Source organism: Neodiprion lecontei, chromosome 4 (genome assembly GCF_021901455.1).
Source record: "Neodiprion lecontei isolate iyNeoLeco1 chromosome 4, iyNeoLeco1.1, whole genome shotgun sequence".
Taxonomy (NCBI): domain Eukaryota; kingdom Metazoa; phylum Arthropoda; class Insecta; order Hymenoptera; family Diprionidae; genus Neodiprion; species Neodiprion lecontei.
The window spans coordinates 10884129-10910378 of NC_060263.1; the positions used below are offsets into that span (position 1 = coordinate 10884129).

Genomic DNA, 26250 nt, shown 5'->3' on the forward strand with positions numbered 1-26250 from the left:
CGTTACTATAAATTTTAACTAATAAGAAAGATTGAAATTTATTAAGAATTTACGAAATCGGTAGTTTAGACGAGAGAATAGGACTGACTGTAAAGTACGTGAGACAATTTACGAGAGGATTATTCATAGACGATAGAATTAATGCGTTATAATATTTCGAAATTCGAGAAATTACACAAAGAAATCTTAAAATATAACTTTCGAGAGAATACAAAATTATGAGATAGTGAGAAATTCAGAGAAGGGCTTACAAAATGGAGAAACACACTAAATACATCTTATTAAAATAAAATCAGGGATAATACGCATAACTTAAATCAACAAAAGAATACGGTACTGCAGAAAAATACAAGGAAAAGAATAGAAAGTCAAAACAATACAGGATTGCCAATAGTAATAGGAAAATTACGGTAGTATTTAGTGGCTAAATCTATGCTCGGGTATACTCCAAGGAACTCGTTTTACGATATAATAGGCAAAATATAAATAAAATATAACAGGCGACACAAAGAATAAAATATAATAAGCACTACTAGCACAAAAATTAATAAGAAAGCAAAGTAAAGATAGTTGAGCTATCTTATAGATACGATAGAAATTACAGAAGCGGACTAATAGAAATTTACAGATAATCAGAAAAGTTCACAAATACGAAAAAATTACTTATTCGGTAGTTACGAGGTCGCACAAAGACACGGAATTCATTAATTATTGAAACCATGTAGTCACACGGTGGCTCAATGCAACTCTAAGCCGTGGACCATGATTCACACAAAACTGGCATCACACGATGCAACCAAGAAGGATAAACAGGATAAGAACGAAAATAGAAATTGTGAGCAACTTCGTAACGATACAATACAAAGATAGAAGTCTTACCTTAGACATCAGGCACACAGCATTGAATTTACCTAAAATAAAACTTATTGAAAGCAAAAGAAAAGGGAAGGAGGAAGGAAGATAATATAATTTAGAGGAAAGGAAGAAGCTAACGATAGTGCAAAACGATATAGGGTGGTGGATAAACGGTAGCGAGAGAACAAACTATAGAACGATGGTAGCTTAATCAGGAAGAAGGGAGCAAAATTAACCGAAGGAAGCGTAACGAGCAAGGAAGAAACGAAGATGTGTCCTGGCGGGTCGAGCGTAGATAGACGGAGATCGGAGTTCGGCTCATCGATCTCGCCACTGTCGTCAGGCGATCCTCCTTTCTTTCGATCGGTCGCTTGTTCCCCACCATAATTAGGTCATTCTTCTATGGCGAATATCGGTTACGACTTGGTCGTACGTTTTCGAAGTTTGCCTCTAGATGCTGCGTAATGTGCTGCCCGTGATTTCATCGTTGACACCAACTCGTACAAATTTAAAATAGTTGCTTCCTACTGTCCAGATTGCCTATCATTGGGGATCCTTTTGACAGAGGCATGACGCAGGATGCCTCCCGGTCAAAGTTACCGAGTGGAAGGTTACGACTGACTGTGACTCGTATGTTCGCTTCCACCGGTTTCGTCGTATTGGCAGTGGCCAGTTACCCACGATATATCAAGGAGACCATACAGTCACACGGCGGCTTAATGCAATTCTAAGTCGTGGATTATGGTTCCGTTATTTAACAGTTCCTACTGATAGGAAGGCTGCGTCGATCCTCGGAACGAGGGCTTTATCAAACTGGACGTAGTACTTTAGGGGTCGGTCCGGCCCCTGGCCGGTAAATCGGAAGATGGCAGGCTACGGTCTCGCTTGTATGCCATCCTTACGGCATCCGGGAAAGCGGGCGACTCATTTCTCGTTGAGAAGTTGGTCCCTCGGCTGTCGGGAGAACTTTACATCCCTGAACGCCGGCAGTCGAGGTGGTAGGAGAAGTTCGGATGGATGCTCGCCCAGGTGTTTCAGAAACACACCAAGGTAGCCAGTGTAGTCTTATTAGACCGTCGCGTCGGTAGACGAAGTCATCGAGAGCCGGGAACGGTAATTATCGGTAGCTGTTGATCCCTCGGTGGTCGGAATCGTCGTCCTAGTACCTTGTTTGCTTGCGCGGGAGCGCGAAGTACAGAATTTTCAAAGAAAGCGTTAGTCACTGGTAGTTATTGTATATTTTGTATTGAGTTCCGTTGGAGTACCCCGCTAGAGACGCGTTTTCCGGAGGTTTCTTTCAGTTTTGTGCTCTTGTGACGGGTGGCTCTAAAACGCCACGTTACAATACATATGAGTCTTTCTACCTTAACCCTTAGCGGCCACACGGGGTAACTAGTTAACCCAGGCTCAAAAGAAGTGAAATTAGAGGTCTAAAACCTTTGAAATTGATACAAGTAACGACATCTGTGGGTAGTAGACAAGTGTGATGAAAATCATTAGAAATGTTGAAGAACTCCTCAATAAACATGAAAAAATCGGTTAGAAGTCTTAAAACATCCATATATGTATATGTCTTTTACATCTAGGTTTTTCAGCGTAGGGTAATGAGTTACTCCATGCGGCCGCTATGTGGCTTGGCTGAGGTGTGGCCGCTAAGGGTTGAGTGAGACAATTCATGACCTCGATGTTTACGGTTTCGCTATAATTTCATTAACGGAATCTACAGAACAAATAAATTCGTCATAACATTATAAAGAAATAAATTTTCGTCCCTATTTTCCAAGTTACACGAGGGCGAAATTCAGGAAAAAGAGCCAAAATCGAAAACACACTCCCGTTCGAACGGACATATTTTTAGTTGAAATCATTCTAGAGGTTTCATCCAAAGACCATTTTGAAGCTATTAACTTACACTATTATTATATATTCACTTAATTCTGCAATAACGAACTAGTTAATTTGTTGTAAACAAATATGATATTTAAAATCGGTTTTTAAAGCGAGAACACTGCTTAAAATTTCCAAAAAATAGAAGAACATTTTTAATTAATTCTTTACGAAACTGTAAACTTACAGAACGGAAGTCCTATGGAAACTGTGTTAGAATTATTTATTTATAAGCGTCGATGCACGCTGACGATGAGACTCTTAGCTCGGGTACATGTTAGCCTGAGGAAGCATTGGTGGGCATGAAAATCTATATTTAAAGAAAAAAATTGACCATATCAAAAAGCAATGTATATCATATCAGTTTATTGAAAATTTAACCAACAGTAATTAAATCTTAGTCTTAAATCTTACGTCAAGAGCACCTAGTCACATTATATTATATATAATATCTTAACGTTATTATATTCGCTTGGAATTAGTGATTTATTGGGAAACAATGGTTTCTAGTTTTCGGCGTCAGAGTACTTCTTAGCTATTAATCAATTTATTTCTTACCAGTTGCAAAATACAATGAAATGCCAATGTACCAAAATCTAATTTAGCTTCCTCGACACGGAGATGCAGAGCTGCTGCTTTTCTTTCGTAATGGTTTCTAGTGGAAAAATTCTGAACTACCATTTTAAATATATTTCTGCCCATAAAAAAATATTTTGTGGTGTGTTAATCGATTTCACCAAGGGCGTTATGGTGGCTCAGGAGACGTCCTTAAAAGACTTATCAGCTAAAGTAACACTGAAATCCCTGCAGAAATCACTACATACACCACGAAATATTTTTTAATGGCTGCTGGATAACAAATATATTGAAAAAGGTACTCTGTAAGTAGTACATCAAGGCGGGTTCCGAGTACCAACATCTTCTTTACCGACCAAGCCACCTAGCGCATCCCAGACGCAAACCCGTGAAGGTTACCACCACTCTCGTAAGATAAAACGTGCTCTGCCGTACCGACCTGAGGTTGAAAACGTGCAACCTTACCGACAGTTGTATCGGTCGACGGTAAAAATCGCACTACCTTACCAACAATTCTTATCGATCGAGGGTCAAAATCGTGCTGTTTTACCGACAATCTTACCGACCGAAGGTCAAAGTCTTTATGTTGTGCTCGTCTGCCAACGGTAGGGGGTGCAGCGGGGGCGAGAACTTTCTTACCGTCCCGCATTCTTTTCCCACGATAGGACTGCTAATGTGTAACATTAACCACTTCGAATTTCTTTCCCATGTTAGGACTGCTGATGTTTGACATCAACCACCCCACATTCCTTTCCCACGTTATCAACCACGCGACATTCAAAAATTAATGGTTCTGAGAATTGTTTTTTTTATCAACTCGGATATCGCTGATGGTGACATTCCAAAATTAATGGTTCTGAAAATTGTTTTTTATCCACTCGGATATCGCTGATGTGTAACATCAACCACCTCACATTCCTTTCACACGTTATCGACCACGCAACATTCCAAAATAAATGGTTCTAAGAATTGTTTTTCACTTACTCAGATGCCGGTTTGATATCAACCATGTGACATTCTTTACCTCCCACCAAATTTCAAATTATGTGGTGAGGGAACGTTATATAAGTCTAAAGTGAAAACTTCATCGCGAGTCTGAAGCTGTTCTTTTTGCAAATGAGAAGTGCTCTGGAACAACAACGTGAATTAGAGAAACGACTAGCAGTGCTCATCAAGAATATTGGAGAAGTAAAACATCTGCTGAAAATCAAATCTGACCTCAATCAACTCGCAAGAGATTTTGAGCACATACAACTCGACAGTAACGATCACGGACTTTTCAAAATTGAACGAAGTCGCTCGCCTGGACACTTCTGCCCTTGAAAAAGCTTTCGGACCTCGAAGTATACTTCGAATACCGAGTCAGCGGCGTTCGTCGGGTTGAAACGAAATTTGGTGATAAAATTGTTCTGGACTTGGAGGACTCTTTCACGATTTTTCTACCGAACCGACTGACCAAGGCCCTTCAAAAAGATTTGTTCGAGAAGGTGACGACAGCCAGTAAGGAGATACGGTCGCATCTACGCTATCTTGGCGTACCGTACGGTCAACTTGAATTCGTATACGTATAATCTGAGTATCACATTCAAATATCCAGTGTCTTGTGGAAGTCTTACGTTCAATAAACCAGAAAAAAAAAAAAAATTGAAATTATGAATATTTTTTCATTTACCGTTAAACCATCCTGTATACCTTGAATCCTACGTCCGTTTTGTACCCTGTAATTGTAACTAGAATTAGGTCTCAAAATCTAACAAAATGTTACTCAAAATACCACTAAGCAACGATGGAGGGTTTCAAGCTGCGTTTGCGTCTTGTAACTGTAATGTGAACTCTACTGACTCTACAATGAATTTTAAACGGGTTCAGTCCACACTAGAGTGCAAGGTCGACCGATAGCTGCGGTAGTAAACATTCTGAGCCAAGGATCTGCGGTGTTGGGTTACTATCGCTCTAGGAATGCAAAACATAACTCGGTTTGAGTACAGCTCGGTCAAGGATGGAGAGCAAGGTTGAATCTTACATAAGCTTTGTATTGAAAAAAAATTCTCTCTCAAGAGCTGAGGTGAAGGTGAAGGTATAAAATTATTTGATGAAAATTTCATTCTTTAAAAAACAGTTTTATTGAGTACAATTTTTAGGGTACAGTTGACAATTACTTCACAACGATAGTACAATAATTTCATTTAACAGTATCATAACCAGGATGATATATTCGCCAGGAATGCGGGACCGTTCTTGTAGACGCTTCTGCACAGTAACACAAATCGTACACCCTCGCCATCCGAACAGTATGATGATTTTGTAGCCAATTTTGAAGTAGCAAAACGTTTTGTGCTGCACATATTGAGTTGGGTATTGTATGCACGTCACATCTTAGAGACATAGGTAAAGTTTTTTGCAAGGTTTGACGCGACGGACAGTCAGAGTCCAGCATATCGATGATTTGATCTTTGGAGACATCTTTGAGCGACCAATCTCGTTTTTCTTCTTCTTTTACGTACACGGTTTCAGCTTTGCACAACCTGTCTTCAATGGTCCACTCAACTTCCTCCAACGGTATGGTTCCAAAGCTTCAAGGTAGACCGTGAAGATCGCGTTTTAACCTATAATTTTGGCTTTTGTATTTGACGTCCATACAATCCCATTCGTAAGGTGGCTTGAAAAAACATTGATGGAGATGCTTCAGAGTAGATTGAAATTATAGCCAATCCGTTCAATGTCAAGGTATTGTTGAAAGGTCTACGAAAGCCTTGTATATCAGCGATAAGCTTCATCTTTGAACTGTGCGAGATGGTGGAAACGGGTCAACTTTTATACCAACTTTTTCACCTTACCACTGAGCGGGTTGTATTCGATAATACGATCGTGAACAATCAAGCGGTACGCCGATGTTTCAGCGAGAAATTTGGCTTGAGCTTCAAATTCAAGACAGATGTCGACAGGTCTGTACTTCGAAGATTCGTTTTGTTTTGAACGGTCGATAACGAATAAGGGGACGTCTGGATGGAATTCACTCTTTGTCAACAACGGCTCGGGGTTCTTGTCGTAGTAGGTAGCTTGGGAGTTCGCGTACATCTCGTACAGGAGCGCGTACAGATTAGGACTCATGCTGAGGTTCAGGTTACCGTAGAGATAAGATTAAGAGTTTAAAAATAGCTTGACGTCCGTGATATTGCAATGATCAAAAGGACTTGCGTTCTTGCCGGTCTTGTTCTTTCGACTTGTTTGGAAACCCAAAATGACGTACCGAGGTTTTTCAAGCTGAGTGGAAGTTTTCACAGTCCAAACGTGTTTCGATGTTGTACGAAGTAAGGGATATTCGTACAATTCCCAAATGCGAAAGCTCATCAAAATAGGCGGATCTTTCTGAATGAAATTCAGTGGGTCAACTTTTTTCTGATCCGCGAGTTTCAAATACGCTATTAGCCATTCCACTGCATTAATAGTGATTTTGAATTCCTCCACTTGAGTCTGCATGATAGCGTTGACGGCAGTTTTTGATCTCGTCAAGATTGACTTATGTTTAGCGTTGACAAAGATCTTGCAGTACTCTTCAGCGAAACCCAATATCATGCTGAGCTGTATGAATACGTCAAAATTACCCTCGGCATCGGTTAAGTTTTTCTTCTCCTCTACATCAAGCCATCCAGCGTTCTTCATCAGCCAAGTCTGACCAGGGTGCAGGGAAGCGTAACCCTTCATGAGACTTGTCAGGCCAACGTTCTTGCGTCCATCAATCTCAACTCCATTAATTTCGTAGCGAATTCCTTCAAAAAAATGACAGATCGCGTTGTTTACGAGCTGTGTGTTCACAGAAGCTGTACCATCAGGTTTGAGGAGTCGTCCATGGATATGTATCGAACTTTTGCTGGGTAATATGCATAAATCGTGATGCTGAACGGTGATTCGAATTCTATCGCTGTTGAAAGTTGACAAGACGTAAGGTTTGTGAGCGTAAATCTCGTAATGCGCAACGGATTCGTCAAAGACGACTGATGTTTGAATGTTTAAGATTTCTTCCTACATGGTACGTAACAGATGATAAAACAGCAAAATCGGATTTTTAGTTGTCGGAAATTCCTCTTCCAAAAGGTGTCAGTTTCAAACCCAGAGCTATCAGGAACTCCACGTTTCCAGGTGTTAACGGTTCGAGAATCAATCGTGTGGTTGCATGTGATTTCGCTGCGTAATGTATTATTGTTGGGTTTCATGGCGAGCCTGATATCTGTATTTCTTAGCACGTTCTAAAGATACATCTCCATGTCCTCGATTTCGTAGCTGCCGGTAGGTATGGTGATCACTTCATCAGCTTTGTAAATTTTAATGTGACCAACATCAACGTTGTGAATCTAATCAAAGTTCAACAATTCCACGAAGCCAAGAGCATAACTTTCATCACGAGCAAGTTCGATCGGTGGGAAATATTGTGCCTCGAGAATCGAAGAGGTTCCCGAAATCGTTAACGTCGACGAATCATCCATGACTGCGAGTGGTAGACTGACTTTGATGAATCACGCACCATTTTTATATAGCTCACCACTTACAAATTTCAGACGCAAGTGTCCGCATTCAAATGTATCATAATCTTGGTACCGTTCATGATTGTATTCAACACTACCAACCCAGTTGTATGCAACCCAGTGTAGGACCCCCCGGACCGTCTTTGTCGTCAAGGTTGATTATTTTTCGTGGACCGTTTTTGGGCGTTTCGTTTCGCATCAAAACACCGCGGAAATGTAGAACCTTAAGGATTTTTGCATATTTCAACAAGTCCCAATCAGTCAACATTCGACGTGGAAGCATCGCATCTAGTTTTTTGAAAGATGGAGACCAAGACCTGTTTTGTACGGTTTCATATGAAGCTCTTTGCCCAACGCGATAGCTTCCATAGTTTTGTTGTGTCGTTTGCTCTCTTCCAGTTCTCGTTGAGCAGCACTTGCATCGTTCACAGCTTTTGCTACACCTGCCGCACCACCGGCTTACGCGCCTGTAGCACTAAGTCCAGCGAAAATAGGAATCGAAAACGGTAGAAAACCACTGACTTTGGAAGGTAGCGGTAGGACCCGAGGTGTTCGCACTTCACATTTACCACCCGCTTTTTTAATGGCGTTCTCAGCTTCCTTCAGCGCAGATTCGATAGCTACTTTTGCATCGTTGCTTTGAACCATAGAACGTTTTGCAGCATTTATAATTTTTCCCAAGGTCACATTTTTTGACTTTCGAATTCCCATTCCGAGTCTTGATTTCATTTTTATTGTATTAGCTATTGCCCCCGCGGCTGCCTTCTCACCCAAAGCGTTCTTTGCGAGAACCCATTTCAAGACCCTATCAGCCTCGTTTTTAACTTTAAGATTTTCACGATTCGGCGAGTGAGCAATGTCGTGGTCCTTGCAAGCTGCGTCGAGAAGATTGATTCCCGGATCACCCCGCGCGAGTCTCTTTGTTAATTTTGTACCACGCCCACAGTACTGATAACCAGGTACATGCAATTCAACTGTAAGGCTGTTGATGATTTTATTCTCCAGACTCTTGCTGCGATGTTGCCGCCTGCTGCTTCGTTTACCTCTGTACGCGATCATGTTCGTGCGTTGACTGAAGAAAAGTGCTTCAAAACGGGATATTTATAGCAAATCCGATCAGTCATGTCCGAGATGCGGTTTGAGAAACAACCTACTAACCTTCCCGTGATAAATTTTGGCAAACTTTCGGAGCAAAATGTCAAAAGGCACAAACGGCACGGTGAATTATTCCCGAATAGTGTACGTGCAATATTCTGTGGACCGTCACATTGTGGTAAAACTTATGCGCTGCTCAACCTTATAACCCATCCCAACGAAATCAGATTTGAAAATATCCACATCCACTCAAAATCTCTCAACCAACCGGAACACCAATTATCGAAGCAATTGTTGGACAATGTTGAGGATACAGAATATTTCGCGTTGACTGAGCCTGAGCAAGTGATTACACCGAAAGAAGCATGGTCCAACTCAGTAATCCTATTTGACGATGTAGCGTGCGAAAAGCAGGACAATATTAGGGCCTAGTTTTGCATGGGTACACATCACGACGTTGACTGTTTCTATCTCTGTCAGACGTACGTGCGTATCCCCAAGCATCTCGTGCGTGACAACGTAAACTTACTCGTGTTATTCAAACAAGACGATATGAACCTGAGACACGTATACAACGACCGTGCAAACACATGTCTTACACAGAGTTTACAAGTGTGTGCTCTGCATGCTAGAACGGTGAGAAGTACGTGTTTCTGGTGATCGACAAAGACAGTGAGCTCAACGAAGGACGATACAGGAGGGGTTTCGATTCTTTTGTTAGCCTGGAAAAGGAATAAAATCTAACGTTTTCAAACGAGAGACGCAGGAGCGTTGCAGACTCAGTTGCGTCAACATGGAAATCTCTGAAATTTCCAAGCAAAAAGATGTCCTACTTCAGATCGCTCAAGCAAGCGCTGCGATCCGTCGAAAACACAGATTGCTCAAGTCGGGCAAGGAATCTACGTCTCAGAAATTAAGCGACGTTTTCAAACCAGTAGTACTCCCTTGCAACAACTGGTGAATGTTACAAAAGATACAAAACCTTTAAAACAAGAGGTGGAAGAAATTGAAGAAGAAATAAAGCGTATGAAAAATGAAACGAAAAATGAAACTGTCTTGGAAATGGACGATTCCTTTGCTTCGGCAGGAGATAAAACAATGGTAGAAACACCGGTCGAGAAAATCAAGGATGAGTATTTTGCACTAATGAGAGATGCGAAGACGAAAAGTGAATTGGACAACGTGTAGGGTGTACACAACTTCTCAAACAGACCAATGATTGGTGATTCGTTGATATCTTTTGAGAGTGACTACATCCGTATTGGCGATACGCTTTACCCTAAAACGACGGGTGTGCTGGAACTTTTGTTCAAAAAGAAGCCTGACGATTCTTCTGTGAGCGCTGGAGATCGGGAAAAACATAATCCTCGCAACGAACGCGCATAAAAAGTATTACTCATCCGATGGGGCTGTTCGAAACGATAACAGTTACAAATTCGAAAATGTCATCGCCGAATTGATGGATTATTCCCCATCACCTCCCCGCAAAGGTAAAGGTCCACTTCCGTAAGCTATGATTACTCGACAAGGTGTTGAAATAGAATACGTTTTCTGGGATGATCCAAACGAGTTAGTGGAGCGTCTTCGTTGACTCCCGGCATCTCAGGCAGCGGGAAATCAGAATCACGATCACGAAATAATCTCCATTATCGAAGAGCTACGCAAAGCAGGAACCATTTATTAAGCAGCTCCCATCGTTTTAGCATTCATTATCGAGATGAGCGTCGTCGTCTTTGGACGGCATCTGGATGAAAACACGGCCGCGAGCACTCGCAGTCCTCCGGGTGTCTGATTTCAAATAACAGCGGACGGGCACGTCGATATACGAAACAAGAGACTGTGCGATGTCGCAAATCCCGCAGAGCTGAACAATGCTGTAACTTTAAAAATCTTGAGTCGAAAATTCAACGTGCTGCAAAAACAAATCGACAACCTAGATCAAATGATCAAAGCCTTAGAGCTCACCACGGAAAAAGCTTTGGATACCTTTTACACAGACTATAAAACAGGCAGAGACCTGTCGATTCGAAACGCTGATAACATTTCTCAATTGGACACCTGACTAAGAGCGTTGGAATATGATCGAGGAAAAGCAAGCACTGGTGACGGAACTGCATGAGCCTGCACGCCGGAATTACCCGCATCGACGTGTAGACGTGCGCGGTATCGACTAGACCTGGCAGGCAGATCTTGTTGATATGGCGTCATACGCTGGACGAAACAAAGGCTACAAGTACATGCTCACAGTCATTGATATTTTTCCAAAGTATGGGTGGGCTGTACCGATAAAGAGCAAGTCTGGAAATGACGTTACGAAGGCAATGGAATCTGTTTTTCTTCAAGGACGGGTGCCGAAAAATTTACATCTCGACAGAGGAACGGAATATTACAACTCGAAATTTGAATCGCTTATAACACGTTACGGAATCAAACTTCACTCCACGTACAGTAATTTGAAGGCTTCGATCTGTGAACGTTTCGATCGTACGCTAAAAGGTAAAATGTGGAAACGGTTCAGCATGCAAGGAAGCTACAAGTGGCTCGATGTCTCATCTGATTTGGTTTCGGCTTACAACAACGCCAAGAACCGAACCATAAGAATGAAACCGTCGGATGTCACCGTAGCAAACGAGAGGCTGTTATTACGTCAGGCGTACGGAGGGCTTCGAGCGATACCTACCATATCGGCAAAATTCAAATCCGACGACAGAGTTTAAATCAGCAAATTTAAAAACGTCTTCGAGGAAGGTTACACTTCCAATTGGACCACTGAAATATTCACCAAAAGTCGAGTGAAAAATACTCATCCTGTGACGTACAAGCTCAAAGACTACCGAGATCAACCTATCGCTGGTGGTTTCTACGAACAAGAGCTCCTCAAGGTTGAACATCCGGATATCTATCTGGTGGAGAAGGTGCTCAAGAAGCGTGGAAGAAAAGTGTACGTTAGATGGTCAGGTTTTGATAATACACACAACAGTTGGATAAACGAATCGGACATGTAACATTGAATAAATGAATTTTTTGTAAAAACGTATGTGCCTATTCATTTTATATCCGACACATCACTAGTATCCATCTTTATTTTTCATACAACCGACTGACATATGTATCGTTGTACAATTTTTCATATTTCGGAGCGTTCTCATTCATCATCTCACATAATTATATTTTATACATCATGGTACAGTTGTAAATCTCACAGCTAAGGTGCGGGCTTGCAGCCCCACAGAAGCGTGTCGGTTGTGTTTTGAAACACGATCCGCTTGTCATCATTTCAGCTCAGTGCCACTTTCTGCTGTTCTACGGTGTGTACCTCGTGCTTTTGACTTAATATCAAATGCTGATTTGCAGACGAATTTTCACGGTTCAAAACACATGCCAAATAATCGTTGAAAGTTATTTTTCTCAACGCTGATCCTTTGACACCTTTGGCACGTTTATTGTCTTTCTCATCTCCCAAGACTCGGAATGCGTACAATTTAGCTCCTAATCCTACAAATTCCAACATTATTTTTCCGTTATTCTCATCTTTCATCAAGACGAGAACTTTTTTGTTCGCTAGAGGCATTTCATAAACGTTGTCAAGCGGATAATTACACGTACCGAATTTGTGCAAGTCCCCCTTCATATGTTCGTATACGTCGGGGACGTTAAAATTGTAAATCAAACTGTCGGTATCCGTATACATTAATTTTGCTCGGTTGCCGAATTCCCGTTCAATATAATCATAATGCAAATCGTAGATATATGTTTCAGCCAGATCCATGATGGAGAAACCTGCATACAATGGTTTATTCAACTTGACTTTCGTCTTACTCATTTCAACGATAATTATATCTTTGTCGAAAATGGTGCAGCTGTGAAAATGAAGTTTGGTTATGGTAGCTCTAGCACCGTATCTTCCATCCCATTTTGTGATCAGCCTGACATCTCTATACTTCCTGAAATTTCCATTGTTTTGCCAAAAACTGCGTTGTTCATCAGTTTGTAAAAATTTTTCTCGAATTCGTTCTGAGATTTTTTGCGCAAATCGGTATTCAAATCTATGTATTTTTTGAGCCACGGGGTTAGTCTGAATTTGAGAACTCTGTGAATTTTGAGTAATTTTGAGCCCAATTGTAAGCATTGTTTCAAAACGCCATAGTAAACAACGTAGTTTTTCTCCGGAAAGTAGCGTGGGCGTCAATTTCGGTTGCTTACTATTCGAGACCGGAGGTATATAGTGCTCCGGACACAGTGGTAAATCCTCATGAATTTCATGCAGTTCCCCAGGATATTCCAAATCCACCTCCAGTATATAACCAAACTCCGCATCGTCCGAGATGGTAAGAACGGCGCATTGTCCGAAGTCTGATAACCATTTGAAGCAACTGTATGGCAGAGCAAAACTCATAGCAGCACCGTACAAATTATTAACGTCAAAGTACATGAGATAAGATTCTTCGACCTCAGGATCGAATTCCTCTCCCATGTACCTGTTGTTAGCCTTTGCGTATCTGTTCGAGCACTGTGACACACCACCACGAATACCTTTTTCGATAAACATAACCATATCTATGTCGGTGAGAAGCTCGAGCTTGATGTCGGTACACTTTAACATCGCATCAAACGACAGACCGGGCGCGGTGTAATAACGTAACGGGTCCAGGTTGTACGTTGTCCAACAGCTCTGTCGAAAGTTTTGAAAAACGTCGGCTAGTAAAAACACGTCCGTCTGTAAATACAAGTCCGAATACTCTCCTAAAGTTTGAACGTTAAAAGTTTGCCAAACTTCACATGCATGTGCATAGTCTTCGTCTGATATATCCCGATCATTTAATTTTGAGTAAAATTGTTGTTTGGATGGTAGCCGTCTGTCTTCGAGCTTTGCCCAACTGTCTATATATTCGTACGGGAACACTCTTTTTCTGGTCAATAACTGAAATTTATCTGAGCTACGATAAAATTTTCGTGTGATTGATTTCTGTTCATCACCGAGACACGTTGCCAATTTTTCAAGACTACTGGGCATGAAACGGTACGAATTTACGAATCTAAACTTTATATTTGTCCCCTTGACTTATTTTTCAAAAGAGATGTACTATTCCTTGTTTACGGGTAGAAGCTCAATTCTGCCCTTGAACGATGTAGCCAGTGCTTTCATCAGAAAATGCGAATCCTAACCCGACAGATTGCCAAATAACACTGGGATAATGTGCGAATTTTGGTAATTCAGATTGCAACCTCGATGAGCAGCACCACGGTACTTTCCCGTGAAATGGCAGTGATCACGATGTTTCACGTCTGTGAGTGTAAACGGTTTTTCACAAATATGACACACTGTTGTTGAATGAATTTCGTTGATTTGATTGAAATTGAGCGGTTCCATCGATACAACAGTTCTGAAATAAATTTCTAACGAATGTGCCAATTTCGATAACTCATTCACAAACCATTGAATGCAAGTCTCTCCACGATTAATTTTGAATTTTGAAATTGAATCGTTAACCGCACAATACAGATAGTAAGCTATACTATCCGGAAGATGCTTCTGATAAACTGTTTCATTTTCCCCAAAACTTTCATGTGTGGGCTGCAGTAAACATTCTAGATCTGCGTAAATGCAGAACGGAACGGTTTCTTCATGTTTGAAATTTTCAAATTTTAGAATTATTTTCTCCTCTGTAGGTTGAGTAACTTTGGTTTTGTTTAAATTCAGGCAATATACATCATGCTTGAACAAACACTTTTCAGATTGAAAGTGTAATAGACACCTATCACATAACCAAGTACGACGCTGATGTTTAGAAATTTGAGAACGTGTCAACCGCGATAAATTCCGAATTCGTGCTAAATGGAGTATTGAATTCTTTTCATAATTTTTCATACCATCGTCATCATCATCATCATCATCACTATCATCGCCGTCAACACCTTCAGATTCTCAGACTAAAAGATGAATTGTAGGTTTGTCAGACTTGTTTCGGCTTAAATAAATGGTTACAATTTCACTGCGCTTTTGTTTTTCCGTACTATCTATACCATAAACGTTAATTGAAAGTTTGTTAAGTTTCTCAAATTTTGGAATCTGGTCTAAAGACATTGGAAAATGCAAACCTTCGTATAGTATCAGTGAGCTGAAATGCGGATATGAAGTAACTGGGATTGTTGTTGTCAGCTGGTAACAGAGCTGCGGTGACCGACCATAGAAAGCAATATAAGTCGCTGTTACGGATGTTGACGATAGCCTCCTCATCTTGAATATCTTTGGGTAGTAGTGTGTATGTGAAGACACCGCCTCGTAGTGGCACGTACTTCTTGATATTCACAGTCAAATTTTTTATTTCAGTCAGCGACCAGCCTGAATTCTTTTCCTGGAAATCTTCCACCTTCTTCAACAAACGCTCTGTCGCGTTTTCGACGAACCATTCGTTGATATCCGTTGTCTGGAGGATGATTTCATTTCTTGTATTCAAAAATTTGATCTCTTCCACCGTGTGATCATCTTTTCTAACTTCAAATTTACAAGCCAGGATAACGTTGGCTTACAAGCTCCTGTCTTTCTTTAAAGCGTTTTTTAGTCTCGTCACCGCTAGTACCTTTGCGTCTTCTGGAAATCTCTCCACATCCTCATGCTTCAAATTGCCGATGGATCCAGTTCGAATTCTTCCCTTGAAAGCTGATTCCAAATCTTCCCAAAGACCTCGATCGCTTCTTCTTACTCTCCGTTTACCTTTATTCGATTTCTGAAGACGTTTGAATTTTTCCGCGAGCGCTTTCAAGAGTCCGATCGTTGTGATAATTCTCGTCTTTTCTCCAATGGATGAAGCCTTACGCAAAATTTTGTTCAGAAGCCGAATATTTTGACTTTCAAATTTTATTCATTTCTGAATCTCTGCTGTTGATGATGATTTGTCCAAGATTTTGTACGCCGATTCCATAATCTCGATCAATCTTAACGACTTGGATTCCATCTTGAGCTTTCTCCTCACGTATACTTGACAAGTTGAGACCTTATGATCGTTTGCAGTGATGAGCGTCCTTTTTATAGGGCAGCTGTACGTATGTTTGCGTATGCGCGCGCACGTTTCAGCATTTTTAGAGCGATAGTCACCCAACACCGCAGATCCATGGCTCCGAATGTACTGCAGCTATCGGTCGACCTTGCACTCTGGTCTTGACTGAACCCGTTCAAAATTCATCGTATAGTTCACAGTACAGTTACAAGCCAAAAAGAATGTCACGTGGATGATGTCAAACCGGCATCAGAATAAGTGAAAAACAATTCTTATAACCATTAATTTTGGAATGACGCGTGGTTGATAACGTGTGAAAGGAATGTGGGTCCGGTTGATGTTACACATCAGCAGCCCTACCGTGAGAAAGGAATTCGAAGTGGTTAATGTTACACATCAGCAGTCCTTTCGTGGGAAAAGAATGCGGGACGGGTAACCGACATCCAGGTCGGTAAAAAAGTTCACGCTCGCCGCTGCGCCCTCTACCGTTGGCAAGCGAGCACTACATAGAGACTCTGACCTTCGGTCGGTAAGATTGTCGGTAAAACAGCACGATTTTGACCTTCGACTGATAAGAATTGTTAGTAAAGCTGTGCGATTTTTACCGTCGACCGATACAACTGTCGGTAAGGTTGTACGTTTTTAACCTCGGGTCGGTGCGGCAGAGCACATCTTATCTTACGAGATTGGGGGTATTCTTCAAGGGTTTGCGTCTGGGATGCGATAGGTGGCTTGGTCGGTAAAACAGGTGTTTGTCATCAGAACCCGCCTTGCTGTACCACTTCTGTAATTTTTCACTAAAGACGACTACCAAAGAAAGCAGCTGCGATGCAGCTTCGTTCCGAGAAAGATAAATTAGTTTGTAGTACACTGCTATTTTATTGCATCTCGTTAGTAATTAAAAACAAATCATCAACTAAGAAATACTCGGATGGTGAAAAGTTAGTAGTGGCCGTCGTTTTCAAATAAATCACTAATTCTAAGCAAATATAACGACTTTCAGACATTATATGCATTGTAATGTAACCAGGTAATCTTCATATTACATTTAGGACTGTGATTCACTTATTGTTATTTAAGTATTCAATAAATTGATACGATACGTTGCTTTTTGATATGGTGAATTTCTGACTTTTCATTACCTCTGGTGATATCAGAAAAGCATTGGTTTTGATCGAAAATCACTTTTTATAATTTTAACGAATCTCTACGTTTTCGAACCTCTAGAATCCGAAAGACAGTTTTTAGAAAAATTTTGGTTGCATTTCGGTCGGTCGGTCTGTCTGTCTGTCGCTCTGCTCGAAAAATCAGAAACTGTTAGGACTTGGCAGCCAAATTAAAAAGTTTTGAAAGAAATATTTAAAAAAAAACGACTGAGAAACAAAAAATTTTTTCAATTTCTCCTCAATTAATGTATAAACTGAATAGAGCATAATCGTTTACTTATTGTTAGACAAAGTAATAAGGAGGAAAAAGTATGTTTGTCGGTACAACATTGAAAATCGATTCATTTCTGGTAGAAATGGCAGTTTAAATTAAACGGAACATGACAAGTTTTCATGCCTATCGTTGGATTATAAAATCCTGTAAATTGCAAATTTTCGCAGCGAGCCGTTTTTGAGATCATCGCGGGAGTTTGTCGGACAGACCGATATTTTTGTAGAAATTAGAAAAAGTGATTTTTGACCGAGACCAATACTTTTTTTGTCTCACTAGAGCTGATGCAAAGTAATATATTTCCTTAAAATCACTTACTTGTTTGAATTTCGAACAGAAAAATTTACTTTTGGCACGATGGTCATGTGGCGAGATAGCAGTCTAGTATTGACAGGCAGTTATCAAAGCTATCTGCTAACCTACCCAAGATATGTTTGAGTACATTTGGATTCGATCTCGTTACTACTCTTAACTCAGGGAATGGAGGATCAAGTAAGAAACGGTCTGAGGAAGATGTTCGTTTCAATGTGTAAAGAGCTTACTGAAATTGTAATCAGTTTCAAGTTGTTTTTCTGAATAAAATGGATCTTGGAATACAATATACCGGGAGGATTATTATAAGGTTAACAGCACGAACAATTATAGACCGACAGATGGGCAACTTAGATTACATTTGAGTATAAGTAATAAGTATTAGGCAATGAGTCATCAAAAAGATGGGGAAAGACGTATAACTATCAGGGCACACATAACAGTCACGTTTTATTCACATGTGAAACATTTCCTGTGTGGTATATTCATTAATTTTAAATGAAGTATCATTATGAGCCAAACACTCATTACGTGCATATTACTTGTTCAAATTTAAATTTAATGAAATCAGAATACAAAATAGAATAAATTAAACTTGAAATGGAAACAAATAAAAATTTAATTAGATAACATAAATATAACGAATGATTAGCCCATAATGGTATTTGGCCTCAAATTCCTAACAAAACTAACACGTTTCAAGATATTTTTCGCAAGAAAACGAAACATGACCATTAGGTCAAAATACAAATTTGTTTGTTCAAAATTCAAGGAGATATAATCTCTGTGAATTTCTTCAATGAATACACGGTTCGAGATGCAAAACAAACGTGTTTTGAATTTAGTCAATATCTTTTTGTTCTCACGTTATATCGACTTGAAAATTTTGAGCAGGAAATTGGTTGTGAACCGACGTACAAATTTAGATAGTAATTTGTACAAAAATTGTCAGAAATTAAGCAAATAAAAAATTTTTCTTCAAAAACCTTGTCGATCTCACGTGGAAAGCTCAGCATAAAATCATTCCCAGGACTGATCTCTGTAGAATCTATCCTGACGTCCGTTTTACTTGGTAGAATTGGAATCTTTGTTTCCAATTTTCATTTTGTAGAACAGGTCACTGTAGAATCGGTCTTGACATTCATGAATATTCTGCAGAAATGAATTTTGTAGAATCCTATCGACGTCAAGTTATACTTAGCAGAACTGCGATCTGTGAAATATTTCCGTGGAAACGAACCTGTTGGGTAGGTTCTTTTGTTTCTTTATTACCAAAATTCTGATTGGAATTAGAAGTTTGGATCCGCAGGAGAATGTTTTATTCTCAGTTTGGTTTCATGGTTTTGTACTAAACAACATCATGTTCAGATCACATTTGTTTCACAAATGACTAGCATACTGAGGTTACGATCTTATTCCATTTAGTCTTTCAGTTTACAATGACTAATTGCTCTTTATTTATTATTTCAGCCAGAAAAAATTATCATCGACGAATCAGTTATCGTTGCTCAGTACATAAACAACCCGCTTTTAGTCGATGGGCATAAATGTGATTTGCGGCTGTATGTCGCTGTGACGAGTTACGATCCACTTTTGATATACCTTTATGAAGAAGGACTAGTCAGGTTTGCCACCGTCAAGTATGATGGCGGACATCAATATGTGTGGAATCCATGTATGCATCTTTGCAACTATAGCATCAACAAATTCCACGTAGATTACATAAAGTATGAGTGCTATTTGTTATTCTACCTATGTACTTAAATCATGACAGGTTACAACTACGTGTGTCTTATAGTCCTGAGAACTAAGAAAATCCTGATATAAAGCTAATTTCAATACAATTATTATTTCACTTGTAACACTACAAGTACATTGTCAGTAAAATGTACTAGAGTTGACTTCCTACTTATTTTGCCTGATTTTTCATTTGAGACATTTTTCTGCTTTCAGAGATATTCTCCCTGTATCTAAAATTTATCGTTATTTTCACTAACCTTGTTATGCGCACCTTCGAATTTCTTATCCCCGTTGGAATAATATCCATTCCATAACTCTTCTTGAAATTTCTCTAATAAGGGCCTGTTTGATTTAAAATTTAAAATTATTATTTATTTGACGCAGCATAACTTCGAATAAAACCTTAAAAGTTTTCACATTGTAAACAAATAAACTCAGCGCTCATGAAATTATTAGTTCCTATTACATTGCTTTCGATCACATTTAAAAATAATTCTGATTCTCAGGAGTGAAGATCCAGATGCCGAAGATGTTGGTCACAAATGGACACTCTCAGCATTGTTACGACATCTTCGATCCATGGGACAAGACACAGAACTATTGATGCAAAGAATAGAGGATGTCATTGTCAAATCTATTTTAGCCACTGCATCTGGAATTGTCAGCGGAGTGAAGCAATTCGTCAAACATCCAGATACTTGTTTCGGTAAGCTTTAAATTGTCTCCACGAAGCATTTTTGGTAGTTATCTGGTGAATGTGGTAGTTGAACGATACGAAGAATACAGTCCGACCCGTCCATACTAACGTCAAAGCTCCCGAGAGGAAGAGTTTTTTCGCGAATTCGAGTACCCTCACCATACGCACCGGACGTTCTTATCCAGAGGTTCGCACATGAATAATTAGAACTTTGAGGTTGAGTCGGAATGGGGGAAGTGTGCGAGCGAGAAAATGGAAAAGCGTATTTATTGAGGGCGTTCTTATTGATAGTTCGGACTGTATATGGGGCATTCCATGAAGTATCGATCAAGAATGGAAATTGGTATTTCCGATTTAGTTCAATCTTTTTTCTGTGAAAGTACTGGTCCAAAAACAAAGCCATGATTTTTTAAAAAATTTTCAATCATGCATCTTTGGGATATTACCAATTCAACAGCGACCATTTTCTAAAATCTGAAAAAATTCAGGAAACCCTAGGAAAATATGACAAAATTTCCTAGCCTATTTGTTTAGAGAGAAGGCAAAAAAGATGTGGATCATCGACGTGGGATCCGCGAATTAGTGTTGATTGACTATAGCGAGGAAGCGGGATGATTATGATAATTGATTACTAATTAGAGATTACTTTATTTGAGGAAGATACAGATACGATGCGATCCGTATCGCAAGAGAAGAGAACGATAACTGACGATTTACAGGCGAGAATACACATTGATGATACTCATACATGTTTTTGAGACAGTAGATAATACATGAGATACAGCTGATTTGTTTTGAGTCGCGACACGGGCAAGTGGCGAGATTTGACGCAGAGACGGCAAGGAAACATTGCACGCGAGTGTGCGTCCATGCGTGAGGACGATTTTGAGTGTAGCGACACACACATTTAACTGATTTGATACTTTGCCGAAACACTATTCGAAGATGGAGATTTCATTACAGCAAAATTTGGATTTCGAATATAATGAAAATTTTGAAAATTATTTTTGGAATGCGTTTTTCACATGAAAATAAACAAAAAAGTTCCCTATGACACGGGTCGAAGAAAATATATTCACCAAGTTCAACTCGAAAAATAGTAAGTACCTATGTAAGTCTTCGTTAGTTAGCGCACTGAACGTCATTATAAAATCTTGAAAATCGCAAAGCCAGCACCGCTAGTTACGAATGTTCATGTATTCAGGCGAGAGTCCGTACCCCTTCTTTCTAGTGCACTGTCGACGAACGTACCGCGAGCAAAAAATCTCATAACTTACAATACAATGATACATCTTTTACTTTGTGGTATATGTAATGGTTGATCAGCAACAATGAAATTTACTTCAAAATTTTGTGATCAGCGCTGTACAAGTGAAAGGACACAGAAAACTCCAAAGGAGAGAATTGCGTATTGTAACACCGGCACTACAATTACTTCTCCCATCTTTGACTCTCAATCAACCGATATGTTCATCTTGTTGGTTGAAAGTGACTAGACAATCTAAAGATAAGAAAGTACATCACAATGATTCTGAAAATGATGAAGTTCCGCCTGCTGAAAACCCCAAAATTGATCGTACTGAAATTAATAAACCCGGACCTTCGAGTCCGGATCTAATTGTAAAATTTGCTGAGAAATGTAGTCAAGAATCAGCTGTGTCAAGTCAAGAATCGGTAGGTGAATCGGCTCGACAATCTGTTCATACATTCATAGAAAGTGTCTCGTCGTTGAACTTGGTCGACAACTCCGTTCGCACAGAAAGTGAACTGTCCGATGTCAACGTTAATACACAGTAAATAAATTCAGTATTAAACTTTCTACATTTGCCACCTCTAAAAACGACGGGTAAACAGACCGATTCCTATATCCAATCTATATTTAGCGCGGTGTGTCAGTCTTTCAAGAAGAAACTGGAAATAATTCGGCCTATAAATATAACATCGGATCCTGCTGACATTCCGATAAACGGGATAATGTTCATTTACATTAAAAAATATGTTACTAATATTTTTCAAGCCAATATATTACATTACTTCGATTTCTCTCTAGGACATTCTAAGTGAGCATCACGACTATGAAGTTTTATCAAAATTGAAGAAAGTATTTTGCAATTCACAAGTTGACAATGAAAATAAATAATGATTCTCACTCTTGCTCCATTACATTGGCCCGTTCGAAAAATAGAGAAATTCTTTGAACGTTTCCACATGGCACGGCAAGATCAGATATTAGTTTATGATAAAGGACTCACGAGCACTCATGCTGCATCTTGGCAAAGTGTGTTTAAGAATTTGCTGTTTATTCATGGGATTAGTTCAATAATGTGTTAAATCATGTGTTTTAGGTCACAAAATACCCATCAACACTATCGATCTTGTGAAATCGTTTTATACTTCGGACGAGATCAGTAGATTACTACCAGGGAAAAAGATTTCACTTCGGTTCGTACTCCGGTTTCTAATGTACGAATTCATGAACAAAAACGACTTGTCCTTGGTAATTTGAAGGAAATATTCGAGGCATTCAAAGAAGAAAACCCTTTATTGAAATTAGTTTTTCGAAGTTTGCTCAACTTTGACCTAAGCATTGTGTATTAACCGGTTGAGGCGTCACTCACACAACTTGCGTGTGCACGTTTCACTAAAATATACAATTGATCTTTCAAAATGGTTCAATAACAAAAAATTGTGCTACCCAACTATCTAATTGTTATGATTGCATAGTGCTGGTAGTTTGTGAAAATCCTAATTCTCAATATTACTTTGGTGAGTGTACTGATTGCCTGAGGATCACAAAGATAGAAGAAATTCTTCCAAAAGCTTTGAAACAATCTGAAATTGACAAAAGATTTGTCAAGCAATGGGGAAGCATACATCGTACTAAATTATTGATGAATACAGTTTCAACCGATAAGTTCATTGAAGAGATGTGCAAGCAATTGAAATGCCTCCTTAGTAGTATAACAAGGCGGGTTCTGGATAGAAGTACCTTCTTTACCGACCAAGCCGCCTATCCGCCGACCAATCCGCCTATCCGTGCATCCAAGACGCAAACCCTTGAAGGTTACCCTCACTCTCGTAAGATAAAATGTGCTCTGCCGACCGCTCGTCGGTAAGAAAATCTCCCAAATGACCATGATCGTTGGTAGAAAATCCTCCAAATGACCATGATTGTCGGTAAAAAATCCTCCAAATGACCATGATCGTCGGTAAAAAATGCCTGAAATTGCCGTAGTATTACCCCTTGTGGGATAAATTGTGCTTTTTGTCGGTAAAGAAAATCATGCTCATCGAGCGGGATCGATAACTGCATTACCGAGCGCACTCCGTGAATCCTCAGGCGTTCGAGCGGACCCCGTGGATCCTCGAACGTACGACCGAGAATCCTGGCATGTGTCAGGTTTTGAGAGCGTCCAGAAGGTTCGAGAAGATTTTCACGGCCTTGAACGAATCTAGACTGACAAACAATTCGTCCGATGTGTTTCGACTCGACGGTGAGCGGCATGCGGTCAAAGGATTTCGGTGCGACGTTGAATTCTGAAAGACCCGCTCTGGCCTTAAACTAATCTCAGACAAACAATTCTCGGAACCGTCCGACGAAAACAATACTTGGAATCGTCCGACGAGTTTCGACTGGACGGTGAGCGGCCTGCGGACAACGGATTGCGGTGCGACGTTGAATTCTGGAAGGTTTTAACGTACAATCGAAGACACATCATTTCGGTAGCTTCTAGAAGTTTTTCAAGGATTCTGTGTACCTGGTGGGAGGAATAAGGCTATAAAAGGCTGAATTTCAGGTCAGAAAGACAGTCTTGCATCTTCAGCTTTCATGAGGAGAACTTCAAATAAAGCAGAACTAAAACAGCGAGTCGATCTGTTCTTAAAAAATATTCATGACTTGAAAACCATTGTAAACCAGAAGTCAGAACTCAACAAAGTGACAAAAAAGTTCGCAAATCTAAATTTATCAAGACACACGTAACTGCTAAACATTAAAAAAAAAAAAAAAATGGATTTCACAAAACTGAACAAAGTTGCAAGCATGAAAGAATTTCTACCGACGAAGAAATTGACGGAGCTAGAAATTTTCAAAATCTACAAAGTCACTAACATTCGACGAGTCCAAACGAGGTTTGGACAGCGTGTCGTCACAGATTTGAACGACGAATTCAGCGTATTCTTACCGGCACGGATTGTGCGACTGCTGAACGAGGACAAGACCCAATACCAGAAATTGGTGCAGACGATGGAGGAGGAGCGGTTGCTCTTTGAATTAAAAGATGCGTCGACTCTCGCTTAATTTGTACACCGTATCTGGTCAACGTGTGCAGCGTCTCGTTCTTACCAGCATGGACCGTGCGACTACTGAACGTCATCAAGAACCAATTTCAAAAACTTAAAAAAAAAAAACTTTCGAAGAAGTTTCTAAGTATTCTACGTTTCATAACGTTTAAGAAAATTGTATAAACATTTTCCCAAAGCTTTTATTTATTTTTTGCTGTACATTAACTAGATATACTACTACTACTACTACTACTACTACTACTACTACTACGTTGCATGCTGTTGTTTACAGCTCTCTGAAACATACAATAATTTTGGAAATTTAAGATATGATGTATCACTCACGCACACAAAAGTATTTATCAAATTTGTTCTAAAAGTTGTGAAATGATATTTTAGAAACGTAAGACATGTATGTATCAGAAAATTTTCAAGGTTTTCGTTTAAAAAAAAAAAAAAGGAAATTAAATTTGTTCTAAAAGTTGTGAAATTAAATAAAAATTTTTCTTACATTTTTTGAAACAGAAAATCCCCTTCTTCATCACGTACCAGGCGGGCCGCCACACCCGCCTGGTAAACGATAACGTCATTTCGAGGGTTGTTATCGTCATCACGGTCACCGTTCGCCATGTGCACGCTCATTGCCAACCTTACTGATTGTACCAGAAAATTGTAAGGTATTTTGAATATCAAATCGAATACTCTATAGGCACCCGCACATGTTGTAAAATGTTTACGTACTCCATTTGTGTTCTTTAAAATAATCTGAAAAAAAACGCACACCCGTTAAATTATTTCTTACTATAATTAATACTTACATTCACTCAAGTAAAATCGAAAATTGTTGTACACTCAAGGTAAAAAACTGTATAAGTGCACTGATTTCAATCACGCACCTCGACGGTTTGCAAGCTCAACTGTTGAGGGCGTTGCCTATGCCTCGAAGAGCGCGCGCGAACAGAAACTCACGATTTTCCTTCTCATTTCCTAATTTTTGAAGATAATCGCTTTCAGATTTGCGAAAAACGTACTGAAAGTACGTTATCTTTGAAGTGAGACACAGCGGACAGTGAATTTTTTTTCGAAATTCGGCGAAAGAAGCGACACAGATCTATTCTTTATCTTCAAAATGACTCCCTAAGAACCTAATTATCTTCAAAAATGAGGAAATGAGAAGGAAAATCACGAAGCATAAAACAGCAAATTTTTCGCGCAAAAGGCGGGTGGCTGCTAGCGCCACGACCGTGTTGGCCGGCGACCATGCGAATTACAGGCGAGGAGAGTAGACTCAAACCCCCCCCCCCACTACAATTCCCCTCCTTCGAATCCTCGTCGCTCGGCACGTGGATAGTGTTCCGCGCTTTTATTTTTGTTTGTGTTTTTCTACAGTTTCTTTTATCATTTCGAGTCAGTATTTATTCCCACGATGGCTAAGAAGAGAAGGAACCTGTCTTTGAAGAAGAAGAAACGACCCGGCATAAAGATTTTGGCAAATTTCAGGAAAAAATTAGGTAAATCGAATTATTTATATGATTGATGTCGCATCCTCTCCGACTTCGAGATTCAATCACTTGAGTACGAACAATCGCAGGGCTCTAATCTAAGAAGGTACTTTCAAGAGCCGATATTGCTGTTCATAATAGCAGTATAAATTCATTCTCACGTTTTTTATACATACGAAAATATAAAATAGAATGCATTGTGACGTGTGGTACTAGCCCGGTCTGCATTAGTCGCTAAGATATGTCATCAATTTGTTACGTGTTCAGATTAAATGATAGAAATCACTATTCGGCAATTTGCATCAGTGTTTACACTTTGTCGATCATAAGGAATATTCTCATCA

General features: G+C 39.7%; 1 protein-coding gene across 6 annotated transcripts in view; it reads left to right on the forward strand.

Moving 5' to 3' along the window:
• The window catches only part of LOC107226377 (tubulin polyglutamylase TTLL5), a 310488-nt gene that overhangs the window by 179747 nt on the left and 104491 nt on the right, over nt 1–26250 (forward strand). For all 6 annotated transcript variants that reach the window (XR_006904213.1, XR_006904214.1, XM_046739187.1 and 3 more), the window contains exons 7-8: nt 19154–19410; nt 19930–20129. Coding sequence is in view for 4 of the 6 variants with exons in the window: in XM_046739187.1 (XP_046595143.1) it covers nt 19154–19410; nt 19930–20129 (457 nt within the window). In the remaining 2 variants the exon portion in view is untranslated. The remainder of the gene's footprint in view (nt 1–19153; nt 19411–19929; nt 20130–26250) is intronic.